Source organism: Lagopus muta, chromosome 10 (assembly GCF_023343835.1).
Source record: "Lagopus muta isolate bLagMut1 chromosome 10, bLagMut1 primary, whole genome shotgun sequence".
Taxonomy (NCBI): domain Eukaryota; kingdom Metazoa; phylum Chordata; class Aves; order Galliformes; family Phasianidae; genus Lagopus; species Lagopus muta.
The window spans coordinates 18,415,902-18,440,678 of NC_064442.1; the positions used below are offsets into that span (position 1 = coordinate 18,415,902).

The window sequence follows — 24,777 nt, forward strand, 5'->3', positions numbered from 1 at the left end:
CAACTCTAGTAAGGAAGCTGACACTGCTTACAGTGCAGAGCTAAACCATGAGCATGGGCACCAGAGCTGGGACTCTCCAAGGATCGTCCCCATAGGCCACAGGCAGGCACTGCAGGGTCCCATCTACAGCAAGCTTTAATTTCTGGATGCTAATAGAGGAGAAGCACCCACAGCCATAACTAAGCACAGATGTACAGACAGCAATTGACCAAAACATACGAGTTTGTTTGCAGTATATAAGAGCGCATAATCAATAATCAAAACAATAAGAAAATGCACTCAAATTTTATACACAGACTGTCTTAAACAGGCCCTTGTTGCTGCTAAAAATGTGCTCTGCTAATGGGCACCAATCAGCTCTGACTCTAGGAGGAAACAAACATTACTGAGTCACAGGTGGAGCTTCTGAGAATACAGCGTGAAGCACTTTCTGAGCTGCCTAATTGCTTTGTAAGAGGCACAGCTTGATCAGCTGTTCATGGCCAAAACCTAGGTTTGCTCCTCTCCTTATGCCCCATTACCACTACACCAAATTGTTGTTCTAGCAATAATTTATCATTTATGCTAAGTACTGTAGTAGGCTGAATTTCTGAAACATACAAAAATAAAGAGGGGACAAATTATTACATCATAGCCAGAAAGAAGGACAAACGCTGACATATAAGAAACTATGTGGCATGATTTGTACAGATGTCTGAAAGAAGTTCACATGACTGAATCAGGCTTGTTGGTGAGCACTGCAAGAGACAGAGCACACCTACATTCTGTCCACAAAAAAACAGGTGAGCTTGAAAACATCCAGCCTGAGAGCATTTCTTTGGCATTGTTATCCATACTTTCATTTCTGCCACTCACACAGTGAGCTCAGGACCATCCACTCCATGCAATCTCTATACCTTTATAGAATGCTTTATATACCTATATAGGAAGGTTTGAAAGGAGTTTATTTGCTCCACATAGAAAACCAAAGGCAGCATTAGGGCTGGAAAACAGGTTGCTAGACCTGTTGGGCTGTCAATGGCTTGCAAATAATCTCTCACCTTCAATTAGCTGGAAAAGCTGCGTCCCCCCGACGCTCTCACTCACATCACTCTTACGGGACACTTTGCGGTAGCGGATTTTGTAGCCGGTGATTTGGCCGCTGTGCGTCCCCGCAGGAGGAGGCTGCCAGTGCAGCATGATGCTCTGCGGGAGGCAGGAGGCGTGATTACAAACTTGTTGTCTGCTGTGCAGCCAGAAAAACTACGCAAGTGCTAATACTTGGTGAAACACAAGACAGATAAACTGGCACACAGATACATGGCGTTTTCATGGATGAGAGACGTGCTATCAATAAAAAGGACAACAAAACAACAATCGCAATTCAGCAGCAGCACAGGTCATAAAGGCGCCTATGGAAGTTCAAGCCAAAGCGCTTCAATTCCTGTTGGACTTTCTGATTCCAATTTCACAAAGTCCTCTTGGGCTTCCCTTTCATTTTCTTTGAGTTACAGGAAGATATGGTTTCCTTAGGAGCTATCCTTAGGAACCCACATTTTCTTCAAAGGGTGTAAGATACCTGAACAGTGCTTTGTGTGCATGACACTGCTGGTTTTTGATCATACAGCTAGCAACGAAAGTATTGGGAAAGGAGTTTAGAAAGAAAAGAGTTTTTTTTCAAATCTTCAATCATAATCACCAAAGTCATAGAGGATAAGTATGTAATTTTCTCTTCTAAGGGGCCCAGGACACTGTAAGCATGCATATGTGTGCACAAACCATAAATAACAGTTAATCACTAGGAACACACTCAGGTGCTGGTGCTTCAGGCTTTTGTGCCCAATTATACCCCTTTCACAACTGAGCTCCATGCTTTGCCTTATTTTCACTGCCTCTGCTGCATCTCATTATGCACAATCCACAATTGGACAGGAGTTTCTAATGCTTCACATCCCACATTCAGATACCCTCCTGCTGGGCCTCTCATACACACACAGCTGAAAGGCAGCACGGCAGGGAAAAGGCCCAAAGCAGCTCTACGTTCTGGCTGATCAGACACCCAGCCTTTCTTTTACCCATTACCAGCAGCAAGTTCTCCCCAGCTTACCTTGGAATTCCGCACCTCCAGCGTTAGATTCTGTGGTGCAGCACTGGGAACTAGAAACATTAAAGGAATTACAACTGAAAAAATGCCATATAATATACCCCATACTGTATTTCCATATACAACTACTGTCTGCTATCATTCATTACAAAATCACGATCCATTCTGGTTTAAGGCACTATATAAAATAATTTAGAATTTCGACCAGGTGTACTTTTGGACACAGTGACTGTTTGGCTTGGGAGAGTGACTTATTTTCATTGCAGAAGACAAACACACTTTTTATTCAGGTCTTTACTTATCATAGGAACCCAAATAAAAAAGCTTTATAGGTAAAGGTACTTCCCCCCAACTCTAACAAGACAGATCACGTTCAGCACTTTTCCAAACCAAGACTTTCATTTGGATATTTGATTCTGGGAATCCACATTTAAAATTCCAGCCATGCTTTCTGTGTCGTGACTTTCTGTAACAGGAAGACCTCAGAGCCAAGATGTGCCGGTGCTGCTGAGAAGCACGGAGGTGAAGTGCAGCACAGAGATGGTTTTGCTTCTCCATCTCCATTCTTTGCTAGCTCTCTCCTGGCTGTAGCAGCAGCTTTCTGGTCAGCACAGTTCAAATCCACTGTGCAAAAAGGCTACACAAGAGAGAAACTGAGACCAAGGAGATCCTTGCTGCAGCTCTCCAGAGGTGAAAGACTCACAAATGTTATCTCAAAGGCATAGGTAAGTGTTCCCTAACAGGAAGCCAAGACTCCAGCAAAGCACAAGGACAGGGAAGTAGTACAACAGGGCTTGAGGCCACAACAATGCATTTTCCAGATAACCCATGCCAGTCCAAACAATACCAGAGAAAACAAACCTGAGTGCATAAAGTGTGTTAAGGGAAAGGAGCAGCAGGGGTGCTTTAATACCCCACTGCCACTGCAAAAATGCAGACAAGAACAGCTCATTTTTCCTGAGAACACCAGACCTAGGGAGGAGGTGCTATACCTTTAAAAAGCAAGAACACCAGGTTAAGAGAGGAAATGAAATAAAGCCAAGCCAGTTTTTGCCGTTCTTGTTTTATTCGGCTTTTGCCTGCTTTCAAGACAATTAAAAAAAAAAATAAAAAATCTGGGTTTCACAAAGTGTGATTAATGCATGTACTGCAAACTTGGCAAGAGAAAGACAATCAGCAGGACACGGGAAAGGCTACACGACATGAATACACACAAATACATGCATGTCACAGGTGCACAGTTCGTCTTCTGTCAAAGTAAGCCTAAACTCTATTAGTGTGTAATGCTGAGGTGGTATTTCTAGTTGTGATAAAGCCTGTTTCCTACAGACCAGGAACACTATGAGAAGAGAAGCACACCTTACGAGCAGCACACAAATCCCAGTTCAATTGTTGTACCCAAAGAGCTGGTCGTTCTGCAACAAACCATCGTAACACACTTAGATTAGGAGCAGGAACCTACATAAAAATGAGGAAGGTTGCTAAAAAAGAAGCTAAAGGTTGCTAAGAATGGAACATTTACAGGAGATACATACAGAGAGTATGGTAAGAAGTGAATGTACATTGTTCATCTAGAAAGATTTGAGAGAGTGAGAGAACAGCATGGATAAGCAGCAGGGCTATACAGCTGTTAGAAGCAAGATGACATCCTTTAGGAAGCTGTAGAAACTACATTTTATCAGGTTCAGCGTGGAAGCATAAGAATGGAATGATCACATAAGTTACAAGCTGTAACTTGGATGCTGAGAGATAGCAATCGTGATGCTAACATGTAAAGGAGGTTCTGGTGGAGAGAATGCTGGAGACTTCAAGTAATAAGCCAGAAATCTGTGTGAGGCAAATCAAAACTCAAACTATAATGAAGTGTGCAATTCAAAAATGCATGGACAAATATGGCATTTGTCACTTCTTTAAGGGGGGTCCTGCATTGCAAAGCTGGTAGAGAGCTCTTCGGTGAGGTGACAGTGGGATAGGAGGGAAGCCCTTGTCTGAAGTGGCTAAAAGGGAGGAAAGAAAAGGTAGGAATGGGCACAGTGGGCTGTGGCCAGTGGAGCCCACAGTATGTGCCAACACCACATTGCTAAACCCATCTGTAGGTGATGAAAGTGGGATGAACAGCAACATGAGAAGCATTAGTACAGACAGGATCTGCTGGTAAGATCTGCAGAAAGACATCAGGCTTGTTCCTGGATATTGAAGTGACATGAAACAGTTACACATGTGGGAAAAATGATCCCAACTTCACAAAGTGATGGCCCCAAGCATAGCAGTTCCACTAAAGAGCAAGATCTCTACCCCAAAAATGTCACCTCAGTGCTCAGAACAGGTCAAAAACAGCAGTCAGATGCTAGTAATTACACACTTGCATCTTCAATACAGTTCTGGTACCTCCACCTCCATTCCTAGAAGCACATAGGAGAAAAGAAACCTAGAAAGAAGTTCAGAAAAGAGCACTGAAGCACACAACAGCTTCCACAAAAGACAGGGTTGACCATTTCTAAGACTTAAATGTGGAGAAGAAATGAGTGAGGGAGAATGCAGCAAAAGTGTATGAAAGGAAGAGTGGGACAGAGAAGGCTGATGGAAACTGATTATTCACTACTTCACACAGCTCTACGCAATGAGTAATGCTAACGGAGCAGGTCCAGAACAGGCTGAAAGGGAAGGATCTTTCACAGAAAGTTGAGCATCTCCACTTGATGCTGCGGATGGTAAGAGTTGACACTGGCTTAACAAGGATGCTGAGAGGCTTCACAGGAGGGAAGACAAATTTCTTCTTCAAGAGTGGTAAGGCATTGGCACAGACTGCCAGGGAAGTCCTGGAGTCACCGTCCTTGGACATTTTCAAGGACTGTAGAGATGTGGCACTGAGGGACATGGCTCAGTGGGCACGGTGGAGATGGGCTGACAGGTTGACTACATGATCTTAGTGGCTCTTTCCTGATTCTACACAGAGTAACTACACAAAAACCACTGCAGAGCCAAGGAGTCCCACAGAAACAAACTGCACTCACAATTTGGATACTAATACCCTATTCTGCTTTTGATCAGTTCTGGAGAGAAGATTCCAGGCTAGGCTTGGTTTTGGTCTGATTGTTCTTATGAATAATTAAACTTCTGTCTAAAAAAAAAGAAAAGCTAATTAAGCCTGATCATTCTACAATTGTTCACATATCTGTATTTGCTCACACTGCCTCCTTATTTGGCTTACAGAAAATGCTGTTACCACTTCCTGCTTTCAGGACTATATACAAAAGATTTAATAATATCTGTGCTGGAGTCCAAACAAAGACATGCAACATTTTTCCAGATGACCACAATTAAAATAAAAACACTCCAAAGGCACGTATCTGCTCATACGTAACAAATATTATAGAAGCTAAAAGACAATTTGGAGTTGTAGGGTTCAAAATAATTGTGTTCCTGTCCACTCTTAAGACTTTGTAGGCCCAATAACCCATGAAATAAAATTCTGATGTTGAAATTAAGGACAGCATTGTTTTGCAATTAGAACACCAGATGCATTTGCAGGTATATTAATTTTCCTTCGCCCCATTTGGACAGCCTCAGGGGGAGCTTTTAGCATGCGTGGCCATATGCAGCAATCACATTATTAAGAAAACAGGGCAGCGCTGAACAAAACCCTAAGAAGTTTTTCTGGTTAAAAATCCGCTTAAATGAAATTACCACGTAATTCCTGCAGAAAGGCTTGGAATAAAGCAGCTTACCATCTGACAGCGTTCGCACAACAACATCTTGGGTAGAGACGCCAGGGCCGTGTTTATTGTAAGCCACCACTCGGAAACTATACTCAGTGTACTTCTTTAATCCAGTAATGGTGTAGGAGAGTCCTGCTACATCAACATCCTGTCCAGAAGCAAACATGCATACGAGTCAAGGTCAGAATCAGGTCTGCAATTGTCATAAACGTCTCAGGCTCAGAACAGTAATACTCAAAGTCAGAAGCCGGGAGGACAGCGCTCTGCAGAACAGCAGATGTAACCCACAGCCACGTGCAGCCAGGGCTTGCATAGATGCCAGCAGGGTGCTTGCAAGAGGAAGTTCTACATATTTGATTTAAATCACAACATGGGCACAGGTTCTACAGATGACACGGGATGTGGTGAATTTGCCTACTAGTAGAAATGACTGCTGCATTTTTAACAGTGGGAAGAAAAGGAGAGAGTTTTATCTGAAGAATGCACATTTTTACTTAAAATCTGATTGAGAAAGTTATTTTAAATGCTAAGAAACTAAGGGGGGGGGGGGGGGCTATTTGAAGCTGGAAACACATTTACAAGTCTATCATGTGAGAAATTAAATGACTGGGTTTAGCTCTCCCAAAGCTGTGATTATTTCTTAGGCAGCTCCTTGCACCAAGCATGCTGGATTCTCCCAGCAGAATCCTAAGAAAGTGTAATTAATTAGACACTCACCAGTATCAAAACACCAATCACTGGATCAATGAATTCAAGAAGCGAGAATAGTTTAGATTCAGGAACAGACTAAAATCAGCAGTTATCCTACTTTACTAAAATAAAAGCAGCCAGCCTATAAAAATGATGCTGCAGGTATTATTTGACTCTTCAGAGCTTATTCCTTGCGATGTGATGGACATCCCCAAATGCCACTTGATGCTGAGTATGTAAGTAAGCCATCACCAAAAAGCTGCTTCAATTTTTATGCAAATACTGCAGAAAACATTCATGCTGGATGACAAAGCAGTTATTTAACAGACTGGATGTTTAATTTTAAATGTTTCTGCATTCTGGGCTAAAGGCTTCAGCTTGTCAGAAAAATAAGCACTTGGCAAGGTGCTTCTAGAAACGTAAGGTAAAAGCACAATAAAGGAAAGAATGCTGGCACTGTACATCACGCAGAAGAGCCCCACTCCATACCTGCTCGCTGTCCTGCCCCTTCTCCATGTAGTAGAGCTTGTAGTTCTGGATTTCCCCATTGCCAGACAGCGGCGTTTCCCACGTGACGGTGACAGAGGTGGGGGAGCCGGCGTATGCTCGGATATTGGGTGCTGGACCAGGCAGCTGAACTGCAATGGAAGCAGGAAACTCTGCTCATCAGCAAGTCCAGCCATTGCATTTCAGCAGCTAAATATTTCAGCATCAACTTTTACAAGTAATGACAACTGAAAGCGTTCTTCTATAACAAAATTTAGAGAAGTTAACAAGGCATGACTTACGGGTGAGCATAAAGCACACCAACAAGGCAGCCCACAATGTTATTTTAACAATCAGGTCTGCAAGAGTATCACCTTATTCTGGGAAAGGCCGTGAATGGAAAAAAGTCAATTCCAAAGCAGAGAGGACTTGGAATATTTGCAGCTTACCCTCGGGCTGCGTGGCCACCTTCAGTGGTGCTGAGCTCTCTCCATGGCCATGCTTGTTCTGAGCCACAACTCTGAAGACATAAACCGTTTCTGGCATCAGGTTTTGGATCATCACTTGTGTCTCTCCAGGACGACTGGTGTTTTCAACACGTTCCCTTTGGGAAACAACAAGATGGGGCACGGAAGCAGCCATTGGTTAGTGAGAGGGTTTTTGAGCAGATACAGAAAGGAATCGGGTGCTACTGGGAACAAAGCTGACACGTATCCTGTCTGAATGCATCTGATGCATTAATGACATTATTTACACCACGCTGACTACACAAAACTGGTAATATGCCAAAATTGCTGGTGACAAACAGCTTCCAGTTTTGTAACTTGTCTTTAGAGAAAATACTCACTGAAGTAAAAGAGTAATTTATGCTCAGCATCACCAAATTCGAAGCAGTTTCATTGTTATTCTCCTAACAGCGTGCCATTACTCATCATGACAGTCTATCCTACTGTTCTGAAGCCACAAGAAAAAATATTTAAGAATCGTACACAGACTGGTGAGATTTAAGGCATTTCTGTTAACATTGTGGGGTTGCTTTTTGTATATTTTCTCAAGAGGCTGTTTTACGATTTTCTTCTCCCTCCAAACTTTACTTAGTTCCTCCCTAATATTTAGATTCTTTAAAAACATCCCAAGGCCCCGACTCGCATCCAGCCCCACACACAGCTGGGGCACTGCTGCTGTTACCACCCAAGTCGTGGAGTCAACACAAGGCAACTCCTGCCCATGGCCCCAGCATGAGTGGGGATCACTGAGAGCAACTTCAGGAAACCCCATCGCTCCGTACCAAGCCCAGGCCTGAGGTGAAGACTAAAAGATTAATTATCAACTAACTACAACCTTTATTTCCACCACCTTGCTGCTGTCACGTGAACCTTCCCACAGCTACTGCTGGGTAGGGCTGTGTGTGGATTGTTCTGGCTGGGAACGAAGCTATCTACTCCTGCAAAATGGAAATAACAGCAGTATTGGGGGGGAAAAAAACCCCAAAACTGAGAACTTCACCACAGGGAAATAAAAGAAAAACGTGAATGGTTTGAATACAAACATTCCCCTTTTGTCTGACAGACTTCAGTTAGCTCTACAGCAGAGGGCAGACGATTCTCGTCCCAACGATTAACTGCTATTAAATCATTTTTAATGCAGAAGTCTGGGCAAAATTATTCCACAGTTTCCCCTTTCCTACCTTCCAGCCATTATGGTTTAGATTACAGCACGGAAATACAATGCCCAATTCCTCATTCTTAATTTATTTCTTTTAAAATCAACTACTAAGGTTGATTTAACACAACTGGGTTTAAAACACTTGGAAAACACTGCTCATTTCTGCACTATTATACTGCTTATTGTACAGAGGGAAACAATATTCCAACTGTAACTAAAAAGCTGTTCAAACACATTTTCTAGAATATTCTTCTTCATGAAAGTTGAGCTAAAATGGCATTGTATAAACAGCTTAATTTATGTCAGATTTACTTAATTGTCAGCTTTGAATGAGCAGCATCCCTACGTTAGAATTAAAACGGTCTGCAACCCTGTTAACATTATAGGGTATTTTTGCATAAAAGAAGTTGGTAGAGAAGCTAAAGAAATATAATTCCCACTACAAAATGAAGGGGAGGCAGGGAAAAAAGATAAATATTTTCCCTCGCTAACTTTTCCAGTTATAGCTGGAGCAAAATGTTTGCTTCAAAATGCGTTTTCAAATGGTTAGTTTCCTTTAAGACGTGCCTTAGATATAATGAAGGTATTTGAAAACCCAGAATAAGTGCTAACTGATTCACAGCTGTGGAACAGCATTCATCTCCCATTGACATGCAAAATACATTGCATTTTCTGCCTCGAGTGTAAATGCACTCACTGATTTTATCAGAAAAATGTCAGCAATCCAAGGTTATTATTTAAAATTACAAAAAAAAAACCCACCCAAATTATTTTTAATGGAAACACAACATTTATCAAAAAATAAATAGACATGCCAAAGTATTGCAATTTTCAGTAATAAGTAGGGACCATGCCTTCCCTCACAACAGTTAAAAATATGGTGAGATTAATCTAATTAAGTGCTTCATGAATCTCTCCTTTATGCCCTTTCCTAGGAAGCCTTGAGCACCTTTTATGAGCTCTGATGCATTTTGGTTGGCAGAACAGGTAACAAAACAGATGGTCTATAGGAATATCTATATTACCAGACAGAATCTTATGACTGTTCTAACTCATGCCAGTTTAATCTCCAATTAAAGAGCTTTGTAAACTAGAATTAAGGTTTACAGTAGCTGTCACGCACTTAGGGGAAAAAAGCTACAGCTCAAATCCAGAAATAAGGGATCATCTGGAAATGTAAAGCCCGAAGTTATGCTTACAGAACTAAAACCTTGGGGAAAGGACAGAGGTGAGCAGCAAGACTGCACACAAGCCAACTCCATTATCTGTAGCTCGCCAGGCCAAACCAGAGTTACCATCTTGTACCTTCTCACTCCTCAACAGACACCAAAAACTGCCCAGACCAGCTGGAATCACTTCAAAAGCAATAAAAGCAAGCGCCAAAATCTAGAAGAACTGGCATTTCTGCTTCAGTTCCTCCTCTTCTAGTGCTGATACTCCTCTGCAGCGCTCAACTTGAAGGGCAAATTTGCTTTGCAAGCAGATGCTGAGTGGAAAATGGAAAATATCTCAGTGCTGTGGGCTGAAGGCAGGATGGCTCCTGAAGGCACTGGTGAAGGAAAGCTGACATGTGGCAAAGGAGGGAGGACCCTAAGGATTACGTGGGGAAAACCACATTCTGCATGGGAATATTCTGCAGCACCCCAAGGAAGTCCAAAATGCAAAGTTAAGGAACGCCTTCTTGAGCTGTCATGCATCTCTCATTTCACTGGGCGGGCAAAAAACAAGAGGGATGTAACTGAGCAGAGGCCGAGGCCTGATCTCTCCAAGAGCCAACAGGTACCCGAGGCTGCTGTGCCTTCCCGTGCCAAGCTGAATCTACAGCCCCTCGGAGATGAATTAGGGATGTCAGAATATCTAACTGAGTTGTTCCACATCCTGTGTACTTCTTAAATGTTTTAAAAGCCCAATGTTTTTACATTGGGAAATCAATCCAATGACCCAGAGTTTGATCACTGCTCAAACTCAAGCGAGGAAGAGATAATGCTTAGGTTACTAAAGGGATCTGGTAATGAAAATGGCACAAGTAGGCACAAACACACGACTTTTAGAAATAGGATACATGCACTACAGCAGAGATGTATGATCATGTATAATTCAAGGGCCACCCAGCAAACCAAACCAAAAAGCAGTATTTTATGATGCTGAGAAAGTACAGAAGGTCATACATCCAGATTTGACATGAAAGCTTTCTGGTTTTGCAATGCCTACTTATGTGGGACATTCTCACCTATTTTTTGAGTCAGTAACAAAGCAATACTTACACAGGGCCCAAAGAACTCAGCAAAACTTACCAGGTAAGAAGAAAACAGAGCATTTGTGAAAAATTAAATCACGTTTCTGCATTTTTCAACTGTTACAATACTTACCTCTGCCTTTAAATTCCAACTAAAAATTCCACATGCTTTTAAAATTATAATCTCTACGCAGCTGGTTTCTGTTGGTTTTGTGCCTATCCTTAAAGCAATATATAAAAATGTAAACCTAGCTGTACATCAAACAGCACTGCCCCCCACACATGCGCACAAAACACTGCTAAGAAGCTAATAATGGAAAATATGTAAAAAATACAGATTTTTAGAATGCTGAGTGCAAAGTATAGGCAATTTACTGGTTGCACAGAGCCCAGTTCAGGGCTGGGAGTGGACATCGCCATCTCAGCTATAGGATATCCTCACTCTTCTATCCTAGGTGCCAAAGTACGGAAGCTGACAGAACCAGCAAGCCAAAAACCTCAGCACAGCTCTGGTCCGTTCTTTGCACTTCAAGAGGGGTTAATACCACTTCAAATGCATTTAACATTTGAATTACTCTGAGCCATAACTTTAAACATGCCCAAAAATGCAATGAAGAGTTATTTCTAACCTTCCAGCTGAAGGAAGCACTCAGCTCAAGTGTGAGCTGTGCTCTTTTCATGTGCAATGTATCACGCTCAATTATTTGCTTAATTCAGCTTAATAACTCCCAAATTCGTGCCCTAATGAACTGACACCAGCAAGCTGTCAGCACCATCAGGTCACATCTAATCTGATGGAGATGAGGCAAATAGCACCCATGCCAGGTGTAGCACAGAAGGAGGCCAAGTAGTACAAGCTTCTCATTCTCAAGCATTATTATTTTTAATTTTGTCATTCTCATTGTCTAAACACAAGTTTCGTGTCCTAATTTCACAGCACTTTTGTGCCAGTGTGTGAAATGTGTGATATTAGCACAGCACAAAACTTACGTGAAGCAGCTAGAAAGTAATGAATACGTGCCAATGAATGGCTTCCTGAGCCTGCTTTGAACCTTGACCCAGAAAGGCACTTGAGCAAACAAAGCTTTCACTGCAGTCAGTGAAACCACCTGCTTACATATAAGCACCAGCTTAGGCACTTTGCTGTGCAAACTTTCAGCGGGGCACCTTACCTGAACCCAGAGGGCTGTTTTCCTACTTCTGGCAACTGCAGTTCCTGCAGCCTGTCCTGTAATTTCCTGGTTTACTCACCACAAACCATGGAAAACCTTTGTTCTGCACACTGCTTCTGACCCAACTGGGATATATTGTAGATTTCTGTAGCCTTGCATGGAGTAGCAAGCCACGCACTTTGTCTTCTCCAAAAGCAACACCCAGTGCAGGGAGAGGCAGGAAGCCGACTCCAGCACATTACTTTCTTAACAGTCCAGTGGGGAGAGCAGTCAAAACCAGAAATGTGAAGGAAGAAAGGCAGGCAGGTCGGCCACTGCCACTTTTCATGTCCTCAGTAGGATTGAATATTACCAAAATCAGCAAGTAGCAGAAAACCACCATTTGTGAGGCACTGAAAATGTTACTAATTGCCTCAGTCCTGAGCCTCGACAAGAAGACTATCCACAGAATTAAAACAAGTATTTGAGAAAAAAAAATTCTCCGAATGGGAGCACATTTTGTATTCTCTCCACATCACTTTGCTATCTTTGAGCCTCACCCTGTAGTCAGTAAGCAGATAATTTTCTTTTGACTAATAAATCTGATAATCAAGCTAATTTGAAATTAATTAAGCACCACTTAAAATGATTGTTAGCTCCAACTTCTTCAGTCTTATCACAATTTGAAGCTATTCTGAGCCCATCAAGGTCTGATCCCATCAGTAAGAGAAAGGGCAGACTGGCCTAAACCTTTTACAGGGATTCCTGGATGGGAATCATCTAACTGACAGCCACTTGACTCCACAATCAGGCTATGTTTGAAGGTTTTAAAGCAGAAGCTGGCAGTGTCAGTGATGCTAAAGAGGTGCTGCAGTCTACTCTTGCTCTTAGCTTCACAGCCTGCTGAAAGCAGGTAGCAACTGCTGGCGGCCAACTGCAAATAGGCACATAGGTGACTTGTAAGAGCATGTCTTTACCTGTTGATACCTTCCTTGGTGTAGAAGATTGAATAGGTGAGGTTGTCTCCCTGCGGGTCTGACACCGGTGTCCGCCACGTCAGCCTGATGAAGCGAGTGGAGACGAGGGTGGCCACGACGTCCCGAGGGGCTGTAGGCAGTGGTCCTGTTGTAGCTGGTGCTAGATGGTCATTAGTGGCACTGGTCAGTGAAGTGGGAGGTAATGTTGGGATGGCAACATCTTGTCATGTGCAAACATTGGGGAATATGAAGGGCAAACATCACCACGGTTTAAAAAAAAAAAAAAAGAAAAAGAAAACAGGGAAAAAAAAAACAAAAGAAATAAACAAAACCACGATGGGAAACAAAACAAAATGAACACACACAAAAAAGGCCATTAAACTGAAGGCTGACATGCAGGCAAAGGTAACTACTGGAAACTAATGGGAAGTATTAAAGGACACGTCACTGTCGAGCAGGCAGACCAAATCTCCATCGTAATGGAAGTGGCAAGGGAGAGGGAAGGGTGAAGGCTGAGGATAAAATATGGCCTCACACAATATTTTCATGCCTTTGTAAACCAGATGTAATACCAAGCATTTTCAAACAGAAAGCCAACCAGTGTCATTTATTCAAGAACACATCCAGACCCCATTTTCTACTTTATTTCATTAACACACAGAATTAATTTCTACTGTTTCAGCAACAAAAAAGGCAGATGGAACACACCAAACCCCTTGGAGGGGTACAAACTCCAGGCTGTGCAATTAAAGGTTGGAGTCAGCTCACATAACTGCATCTCACTGCCTGGGTCCCACCTCTGCACAGGGCATGGTGACAGCCCTGGCACTGCAGTGGACATAGAGCCATGTTCCCAAACCTCCCCCAGGACCACGGCTGCCTTCCATCACAGCTCTCACATTTAGCACGGCCTTTTAGAAAGATGCTAAGAGGCACAAACAACTCGGTTCACATTATGTGGAGGCTTTATGAACTTTTTTGTGCTAAGTCATGCATGTTTTCCTACGTTACTGCTTTAAGGCTAGCCTAAATCTCCAGGATTATTGCATTAAAAGGTTGACAAGTTAAGAGCAAAAGTTGTAACGTACAAATAGCTGTTCTCCAAATCCTATTAAAGCAATCCATCCGGTAAATCTAACAGTAATATTCTGAGCAGCTGGACCCCAATTACCACAGGGTATTACAGGAAACACAAATGGTAACAGAAATCTAAAGTTCACGATACCTTGAATTTTCCTGGATTCTTAATTATTTACCAAGCTTAAGCCACTCACTGACATTTTCCACACCACAGTCTCTGCTGCCAAATACATTTATTCACTTGCTAATGATGGAAACTAAAATGGCTCTGATCTTGCCAACAGAGGAGTTCAGAATGAGCACAGCTTTTGGGGAGAGAGCTGCAGCATCTCCACCTGAAGAGCCACCATAATGCATGGACGTGTGTCGTAAGCAAGGAGACACAGAAATGAACTACAAGTAACACACCACGTGAGGTCTTGAATTCACAGAACTCATTTTTGCATTTCTATTCCACCACTGACAACGGTGGAAGAATAAAACAGCTGCTTTTATCACAATGTTATGCCTTTCTTCTTGCTTTGATACCGAACTCAGAACTTTTCTCTTCAGTACCTGCATCTTTCGAGGACTCCACAAGGCTCCCAGAGCCAGGAACATGCATATCTTGAATTGAAAGCACACCTCACAGGTAGGTAAGTGCACAAGGATATCTCGTTAAGCTCCCTCCAACACCAGAACAGCAACGGACCACAAATTACCATTCTCCAACGCCCTACTTCCAACCAATGGATGACACTCTTACTTCATGTTCATTGCTAAATCTAAACTACTTTTTGTCCCCATCATAAGATTTCCTACAGGAGTGCACCTTTATTAACTACTTGCATTGGCAGTGTTATTTAAAACCATGAAACAGTTTGAAGGAAGCTGCTATAAATACATATCAGTGTTGTACAACTGCATCAGACAAATGCAGCATCCTCTCAGACGTTCCCTGAACTCTGATTTACGCTTCCCACAGTTAGCAAAACTATTTAGCATGTGAAACACCTCCCTTTTAAAACACAGAAAGTAAAGATAATTCAGAAACATCACAAAGAAATATCACAAGAGGCACTTGCTATAGCAAGGAAGTTTTTATAGCCACTGTTTCAGTTGTTGCTTTAACTCTCTGAAGACTGGCAGAAATTAATTTCTACTGTATTACCTTATAGAACTGTAAAGAGCTGCATTAGATGAGCCACTCCTCAGAACAGCAGCTTTGCTCGTGGAGCTGGGATACCTCTTCACACTCAGAATGTGTCAAACCACATACCTTTCATTACCTTACATTAGCACTTTGGTTTCCCCCACACATCTTGGTCCTAACAGGAGGATCTGCTTCAAATCACATGCTCCTGACCCAAAGGATGCATCCTACCTATCTCTGTAGGTAATGGTGATGTCTCTACCATCACTGTAGTTGGTTAAAACACAGCACAAATATCTTTAAAATAATTACATTGAGACAAAAAGCTGAAGGTGGTTGGATGGATGTCCCATCTCTGGATGCATTCAAGGCCAGGCTGGATGTGGCTCTGGGCAGCCTGGTCTGGTGGTTGGTGACCCTGCACAAGCAGGGAGGTTGAAACCAGATGATCACTGTGGTTCTTCTCAGCCCAGGCCATTCTATGATCTATGATCTAAGTTCTAAGACACACCTCCCATACTTCCGCACTGGCCTGCCTACTTAATGAAAAGATCCATAAGGGACCCGCGTGCCTGGAGGCCCTGCAGGCATCAAACCAAGGAGCCTGGCAGAGCTGCCAGCAATTCCAGGTTCAGAGAACCTTGGTTTTCTCCTCATGCAAGATTCCAGCCTAGGAACACTTCTCCTGACAGCATTAGGGTAGATGGGTCATGCACAACAAGAGATTGGTGCCATCTGAAAAACAAACCGTGAAGCAAAGGAAAGCACAAAGGATGTGTAACTCCTACGAGCGAGCTAAGCTGTGAAAAGACAATTCAATTCACCTCTGGAAAGCCACAATAAACAGCACTTGGGAGCAGTGCAGCACTGCTGGCAGCCTTGGGATGCACTCAGAGGAATGGGTTCCTTCCTTTCCTTCTCTCCCCATTCTTCCTCAAAGCACCCTGAGCACCACTGCAAACTGATTTGTATACAGCCATGTGAGCAGACTGCTCAGCAGTGCAGAGCTGTGTTAATGAGTAATTACACTGAAATTAGCTTTAATGCCAATAAGGGAGCAGCTTTATTACTTCAAGCTTTTAAGCACGGTGTAACAAGTCACATGCAAACAAGTCTTCTCTTTCTAATATTCCACCAATTTTAAAAAGCAGCCCCATACTAGAAGACTCTTTCCAGGGCTATGCTTGCACAGTTACACATTAATCTTTTTTTTAAATATAAAATATGCATATTCAGCAAGTGATACACTAAAAACAGGGAAAACAAATGAAAAATGCTGCATGCCAGACATACGTATACAACAGATTCATCTCTTCAACCACTGCTGGTAATTCAATTCTTCTGGGCTCGTGTTTCTCTAAGGGCTCAGCACCAAACCTTTGCTCGATTCAGCATCCCACAGAGAAGCAGCACATTGCCTTCAGCATTTGAACAAAATCCTTCGGCAAAACGGCTGACACAAAATGAAGTGCTGTCCTTAAGCCCTGGCTGCAGAGCAGCTGGGCCATGATGGAGGCCTGAGCTTGAAGAACTGCACGTTCTACAAGGAGACACTGAAAGTGCCACAGTGCAACTTCAATCAGTAGATAAGGGAAGCTGGTTGATTCATCTGTCTGCATCTAACAAAATTAAAAGCTAACGAGAAGTTAAAGCAAAATATTTCAGTCAATTTTCCACTTGGTAATGTATTTTCTAAGGTTTGCACAGTAACCTGGGTAACAAAACTATGTCCAAACTCCTAAACAAATACAATGCAAACAAATACTGAAACACAAGAAGAGGCAGCAGAGAAATGAGCACTTTTTGAATTTTCTGTTTAGGAGAAATGCGGATTTTCCTATCTGGCCACTGTGGTCCTTTGCTGCCTGCAGCGCCCTGGGTCCTAAGGGACACCATCAGGTAGCATTTGTGCATCAGTCCCACGCACCTCTGTGGCAGCAGCTCTTCCTCGTGCAGTGTAAATTAGCACAGCAGTGAGAGAACAAAGAGCTCCAGCACGTGCCTGCAGTGCTGTTCAGTCATACCCACTTCAGGATACTGATGTGATCTTTTAAAAACAACTGTCAAACATACCACACCTGAAAGGCAGTAATTGAAATGCTTTATTTGTTAGATAATTATCAGGAATATTTTCCATGTTGTCCAGCCCCTCCGGTTTAGATTTCCCTTTTCCTCCTTGTTCCCCCCAGTGGGACATTATTGGCACATTGGTGGCTTCCTGGAGCTCTGGGCAATAACATCCAATTATAACACTGGACACACAGCACAAAGAGCCAGCAGTGGTATCTGCCTTCAGCTTTGCTGCTGCCACCTGAACGGCCCCATCCTCAGCTACCTTGTGCATAACAAGATGGCAATCCTACAACCTGAAGACTGTACAGATATTTATGAAATCAAGGTGCACAAAACTTGAAGATCAGGTGGTGGCCACCTTAGGCTACTCTTGGCCATAGCAGAGTGCTTACAAAGCCACAGCTTCCATGGCTGCCAAACGAGAGCAGCAGGCATCTTCCTCTCGGTGAGGAGCAAGGACAGCTGGGAATTTCCTAAGCATCCTCCCAGTGCAGAAGGAAGCCTTCCTGAAACCTTCCTGTAGCCTCACCCTCAGAGGACACAGAGCACGAGGCAAGGGGAGAGCAGAACAGCCCTGGCCAGCAGCAAATTCAGGGCACTGAAGAGCAGTGAATGTAACAGCACTGCAGAAGGAGAGAAAACCCTCTTTATAAGGACTTCAGAGTAGCTTTATAGCTTTTGAGTGTAAATAAGGCCTTGGCTTCAGTAACAGAGACTTGATGCTGCAACTAAAAATAGCAAATTACTATTTTGCCAGAAAATCTGCAAGAAAAACATGACCTCAGTCACTCAGATCTCTAAATGCCCTGGAAAGTCTAACTGTAAGAAGGAGATACTCAGAAGTACCAGTATGTTCAAACATTGATTTGCTGTACTCTAATTAAACTGTTTACTAAGTAAACTATATTTTGTTCATACACTGCTATTTAGCTGATTCCAGAAGGGCAATCCACACTTCCACAGGTTTTTATTGGCTTAATCTAGTGCTCTGTTTCCCTCAGTCAGAGCTCAGTATATGATATCACAGCTAGTGCCTGGCAGCAGAAGGATTTACTTTGATTAGGATTAAGAAGCTGTGATACCTCAAAAAGTCACATTGAAAAAAAAAAACAGATTTTTAAAAATTATTTTCAGATCATTTGCCTTCATGGTATTCAAGAAATACAACAGCAGCACACTGCAAAGCAGCAAGTATGGAATAATAAAATGAGAGAGCCCCAGGACTGCTGCTGTCCCTTAAAACTTTGCCTTCTGCCATCCCAGGGTTTTCACCTGCACCAAAGCGCTGCTCCTCTCCAATCAGTTTCCTTGCACATGTAAGACAGAAGGGACATCATCTCATTGTTCCTAACAGTCCCCTGCTTACCATAAGCAAAGAAAACATGTATTAACTGGTGCAAATAAGTTCTTACAGGACAAACGGTTGAAGCTGGTACTTCGTCTCAATGGATCAGCTACAATGACTTAATTACTTCCTTTCCTTGGAAAAACTAATTAAAAGAAACACATCAGGCTCCTGTTCTTTTACTAAGAGGTGCTTTCATGGAAACCGAAAAGAATCAGAAATGACTGAGGGTGAATTAAAATAATTTCTGCTGTATCCAGTGAACACATTCTGAACCCCCAGGGTGTCACAATGACAGTCACCAGCAGCTCCATTTAACTGCTGTGAGACAAAGACTTGTGTCTGCATGGCACAGCCATGGAAAGACAGCAGAACTTAATTGCTCAGAGCAAATTCAAGGTTATGCCAACAGTTGTATGCAAAACTGTGGGTCGTGAAGAAACCTTATGTGTGATTTTACTATACAGGGGAATTTGCCAAAAAAGAAAAAAAACGTATTAGAACAATTTGGGCAACACTTACAAGAAAGCTCAACTGTGGCCAGCTGGACAGAAAGCCCACTGACTTTGAGACTGCACAACTCATTTGGAAATGCATAGCACAACTGAGCCTATAAGGGCTGCCACATGTCTGCAGGACTATGTACCAGTGGTGTACCAGGGACAACAGACCCCAGAAATAAAATGTATGGAGCTTTTATGTTTCATATTGCTGGGTTTTATACATTACTTGCTGTGATTAACTGAAAACCCCTCACTATTGCTCACCGTTGGATGTGTAAGGCATTTGGTAACAAAAAGATGGGAAAAAAGTTGAATCTTTGTGTTGTTTTTTGTTTTCCAGTAACGTTTTTCTTCATGACACACTCAGATGGCAGCATTACCCTTGTGTCTTGTTTCACCACTCCATCTGGCCAAGGAAAGGTCCAAATTGCCAACAGCTCTCCACCCTGGGCATCTCTTCTGTGCACTTATGCATTGGTCTCATTCAACAACACTCAAATTCTGTAGCACTGCCAGGAGTACTGCAACGTTTTCTGCTGCCTTATGATCCTGAATCAGATGCCTACTTCTTCCTGCAAGCAGCCCCCTAGGGACGAGCCAGACCAAGGCCCATGGCACAGAGAGCACAGCAAGGAGGGCCCTCACTTCCACACATCATCCTAAAGAGAGAAGAGGGCTGCATCGAGGATCCAGCACAGCCCTCTCAGTCTACTTTGTGTCCAGCAGCCATCAAAAGAAAGAAACAAACAAGGAAACGTCACCTCCCACTCTCCCCCAAATACCAAGCACTCGTTTTCTTTACAAAATGCAATGGAAATATCTACTTGTTTCTCTATTCTGGCATTTTCTACCCAAAGCAGACATTTTTTTATTTAGTTTGTTGTAGTTGCCTTAGATTAATTTACATTTCCACTGGGAATGAGCACTATTATTTATTCTTCACTCAATACATCCTACTCGCAAAAAGCTCACCAAGAAGACATACAAGCAAATTCCTATCTAACAGAAAGCAACTATAATTTCTGTGTTCATTTGGTCCTATCTCCTAATGTAAAATGGACACTCAATAAATTGCGGATGCATAAACAAACCGACAAACGCATTTTCTGACAATGAGCCTGTTTTTCAAAGGAAGTCATAAAATCCATGACGATGCAGTGCACTCCTCCCTTTTTCATCTCATGATGAAGTGCCGCGGTGCAGAGGAAACAACCTGATGTTTTCCTGTCTCACAACGCAGCCATTAGCGAGGTGGGACGGCCTGGTGACGCACTGAAAACAGCAGAGGAAGGCAGAACCCATCAGACAGCAGTGGGCCAGGGGAGGAGGTAAAGACAAAAAGTCTCCATTTGGATCACGAGACTCACACTAGGAAAGAAAGAGGGAAAGAAGCCAACCAGATCTCAATCTATCCCCAAGGAGTTTAAAACTAACTACCTTTAAACAGATTTTATTACTGGAAAGGAATTCAAACCATAACTACATATTGCAAAATGACAGACCACAGAGTCAAAAATCCTAAACACAACACACATGTAGGACCCAAGGCAGTACAAACACACCTGAACGCACCCAGTGACCCTGCTCAGGTTAATGCAAATACTCATCAGCTGAGCTTCTATGCAGAATTAAAGTCTCTATAGAACAGCGGAGTCTGCAACAACAAGCCATAATTTCTTAACATCTCCTAACAGAATATCAATTATTTTACTCCAACAGCAAACGTGCTACATTCGAGTGAAGCTCCTTCTGGAATAGCAACAAATAAAACCACCATATATATTTTGGAAAGCGTTCATTCACACATCACGTGGAGCCTTCTGCCTGTGTCAGGAGTGAGGCAAGGTTGCTCCCTTGGCCAGAAGTTTAGCTGGGGCTCTGCCAATTGCTCCTTCTATTGCAATGAGAGAAACACTCCACCACGCCTTCCCTGCCATGCTCATCTCTTTATTGGTTGTGTTCTCCAGTTTTCTCTCACTGTTTGCACACTCAGGGTTGCTGTTGATGCGGTGAACACTACAAATAGTCAAATGTAACTATTCTGACAAAGCAGAGCAGTACCAAAATATGAAAATCACAATCCCACTATATTACCTGCCTATGTGAGGATGCTTTTTCCATTAAGAGGTTCATCACTCACTTCCTCTCATTTCTCGCTAGCAGCCCAAATTAAAAGACAGCCATCCATCCTGAAGTTGCAGTCACTAATCCTCCAGGTTGAATTCTTGCTCCTGCCCTACTTCCTTTGGGCAACTTTGTTTTAAAATCAAGCATTACCAGAGCATTTTATTCAAATGACCACAACATTGCTCCAAGTTACCTCAGGATATAATGCTCATCTCCCTACCTAGGATACAAGTGGGTACTCGCCTCCCACTGACACGTGTTGATCCAGAGGTGGCAATGGTGCACACAGGTTTACCCGAAGGCCAGCCTACATGGCATGCTCTGAAGCTTGGATGTGAAATGCCATTTCCCTCAGCTGTGGGCCTGCTGATGCTCCAAGGAGCTCTGCAGCAACAACTCCGGCAAGCTGAAGTTTCAACAGATGAGACTGAACTCCCACGTCAAACTTGTAATTGTTTCTGTTAGTTTCTTCCTCAAAGACCCACATATTTAACTACTTGTTTGTTCTGCTAACAACTGCATGTACCTACAGCTTGCTTATCACAGGTTATATCAGATATGCTGTTTTTACAGCAACTAGATGAGGTATCAGGATGTTTGAGAATTCAGCATACTGACTTGAATCCAAAGGTGAAGCATCTACCACTGAAATACAGGAGCACCTATTCGCTCTGTGACTTATGACTAAGAAAAGTGAGCCCAGGTATGACTTGCCTCCTTCTCATTATTTTCCTTTAGCATCTTCTGTAATAATGTGACAACAGGAAAGCCATGCAGAATCCATCTGTCTTTTCTTGAAGACTGTCCTCCTACAGTTATCAGGCTCCCTTCTTTGGTGGGGTAGGAGAAGGGAAAGGAAGGGAAACAATCACTGCAGTGAAACGCTCCATCAGGATATTTCTAATGCAGTGAGAACACTGACAATTGGTAGTTAGTTTCAATACAGAAAGTAGGCAAATTTCAATGCATATTATTAAAAAATGAAAGCCATCTTTAATTGTTAGGTTTATTTCATTCCCATATGGTATGAAAAACTAAGACTCTTTGGGATATATCGTCAACACAGCTGGGAAAATATGAGAGATCAGAAGCAAGTCTTCTCCTAGGTTCAGCTATTCACGAATCCTATTACACGTGCAACCAAACTGAAAGCCAATCCTTTTTTCTTTTTCTCCAAATGACATTCAGCTGTTTCTGATATTACCGTATAATTTAGCAACTCTGAAATATTAGCAACCAATTAAGATCATATCCATACATTTGCTCCCTCCCTCTGGTGAGAGACACAATCCGATATTTTCCTGTACAACATGAAACTAGGATCACTTACAAATTAAGGCTACTTCTGTCAATCTTCACAGCCCTGTTTGTGAATAATAATGGAACTGCCCTCAGAGGTCATAACAAATATCAAGCTAGAGCTCATTCTTCCTATTATCCCGTTCACCTTAAAAGAAATCATCAAAAAATCCTAAAAAATCCATTTTCAACACAGAGAAAGCATCCTCCATCTCCAGTTGATGTTTTTCACCCCGGTAACTTCTGCTTTCACCAATGCCTACAGCCCATCCACTGGCAGGGAAACAGCCACCACCACTCCACACCTGGAGATGAGGCACATCGAATGCACTCTCCCTTGCTGAACATCAATTCAGAGCGGCACACGGTTCTGGTTTCAGGCAATATGGATTGCTGACAGTATGTTAGCTGGTAAGGCAGAAGACAAGCTGATAAAAACAACAGTTGTATACAATGAAGGCGGATAAACAGGAAAGGAAATCGGTGGATGTGGTAAGTGATATTACAGGAAGAGTATTTGTGTCTATTCGACATTCAGGCATCAAAAAAACCAAACCTTTAGCTATTGAACTGAGAAGCTCAGTATGTTCCAGCTAACCTGGAAGAGGTGATTTAAGGCAGGAGATCAAATCCTCTCGTCCTCTTCCACTGTTGTCCAAGCTCAACTACTGCCTGACCAGCAACGCTCAGGTGTTGTACAGCACCTTTCTATTTCTCTCTCCTTATTCTGGGATATAATAAATACAGGATAGGTAAAGGGTAAGAAGCATCTATCAATATCTGTTGAGTGTTCCTCAAAATACAGCAGAGCTTTTTGCTATTACAAGCTCTGTTCTGCCTGCACCTAATATTTCCTGTCAATTGCCCCTCTTTGCAATATAATTTACACAGAATTTCTTTGAACACAAGTACCTTTTAACCATTACCTTTACTCATCATAAAACTAAAGAGTTGATACATCACCCAACTGCAATCACCACAGCCTGTATTTCATGGAGTTACAGAACACTCTGAGTTGGAAGGGTGAGCCCACAAGGCTCACTGAGTTCAACTCCTCTGCTTGTGCTGAGCACACTCAAAAGTCACGGAGCAGCCCAGCTGATCTGCATCTCCTCATGAGCTTTAGAATTTCTTTGCCAAGTCAACTGTAAATACGGTCATAAAATAAGAAATGAAAACGAATAAGCACAATCAAAGCATCCTATAAACTCTGCAATGCCTTCCTGCTTTCACCATGCACCGACAAATATTAATCTATTACTAATTTAAGCTAAATTAGGGCAATTCATTTCCAGTACATGCCAGCTTTAAACATGAATAGTCACTGAATGCGAGAACTATTTTGGTCTCTATTTTAAATTAAAATGTGAGAAGTTTGGGGTGTGCACCAATGAGTTGGCCTTCCCAAAAGAACCACACCTAAGTGGGGACTTTGAAAAGGATCATTTCTTAAACAGGGATGGAAGCAAGAAAGGAATCTAACTGAATTAAAACTTCTTTCCGCAACGCTGGACATACATGCAGCCATGAGAAACAATAATGGTGATTTTCATGGAGGAAGACTAGCTGAGCAGTGTAAATTAAAATCAAAATTAACATGAAGAAAAGGCTTCCAGCATTAAAGAGGAGAACATACTGCTATGTTTACAGAAAAATAGCAGTAAAGTGTACACAGCCAGTAGCAAAATATTCCCATGCTTTGGCTTTGGTTTTACAAAACACCGTCTGAAGTCAGTTTGAGCTTTCAGATGCTGTTTACGTTCCTCAAGCAAAATTTCAAAATGAGCCTTACAAGCTGTTCAGCTATCATTCAGACAGAGCCATTTTGATATTTTCAGACAGGGACTGAGACAGCAAGTTTGGAAATCACTCCCCTACTTTTAACATGAGCGCTGTCATCGCTTTTAAGAACTTCATTATGCACGCAGTAGTGGGGTCAGATCTGCTGCATTCATTGCAGTTGGGGTTTTCATCTACAGGACCCTGGGGTTTTTTTCCATTTAAAAAAAACGATGATTTATGCATGCACATGTTTTTATATATGTAGATATGTGTGCATACAGAAGAACAGAGCTCACGTGCAGTGCTGTATGAGGAAATGCCTTGGATTTTATAACACAATAACTGCCCTAGAGCAGCCCAATTATGCTAAATGGCATATATCACAGAAAAGCTATCTAGCTCAAATATCATAACCCTGTAACACTCTGT

General features: G+C 42.4%; 1 protein-coding gene across 3 annotated transcripts in view; it reads right to left on the reverse strand.

Annotated features, from left to right (window-relative positions):
* Positions 1–24,777, reverse strand: part of NEO1 (neogenin 1) — a 178,940-nt gene that overhangs the window by 34,967 nt on the left and 119,196 nt on the right. For all 3 annotated transcript variants that reach the window (XM_048956121.1, XM_048956119.1, XM_048956120.1), the window contains exons 8-13: positions 13,008–13,167; positions 7,428–7,582; positions 6,982–7,130; positions 5,812–5,950; positions 2,087–2,136; positions 1,041–1,185 (exon numbers count right to left, since the gene is read on the reverse strand). In XM_048956121.1, coding sequence (XP_048812078.1) covers positions 1,041–1,185; positions 2,087–2,136; positions 5,812–5,950; positions 6,982–7,130; positions 7,428–7,582; positions 13,008–13,167 — 798 coding nt within the window. The remainder of the gene's footprint in view (positions 1–1,040; positions 1,186–2,086; positions 2,137–5,811; positions 5,951–6,981; positions 7,131–7,427; positions 7,583–13,007; positions 13,168–24,777) is intronic.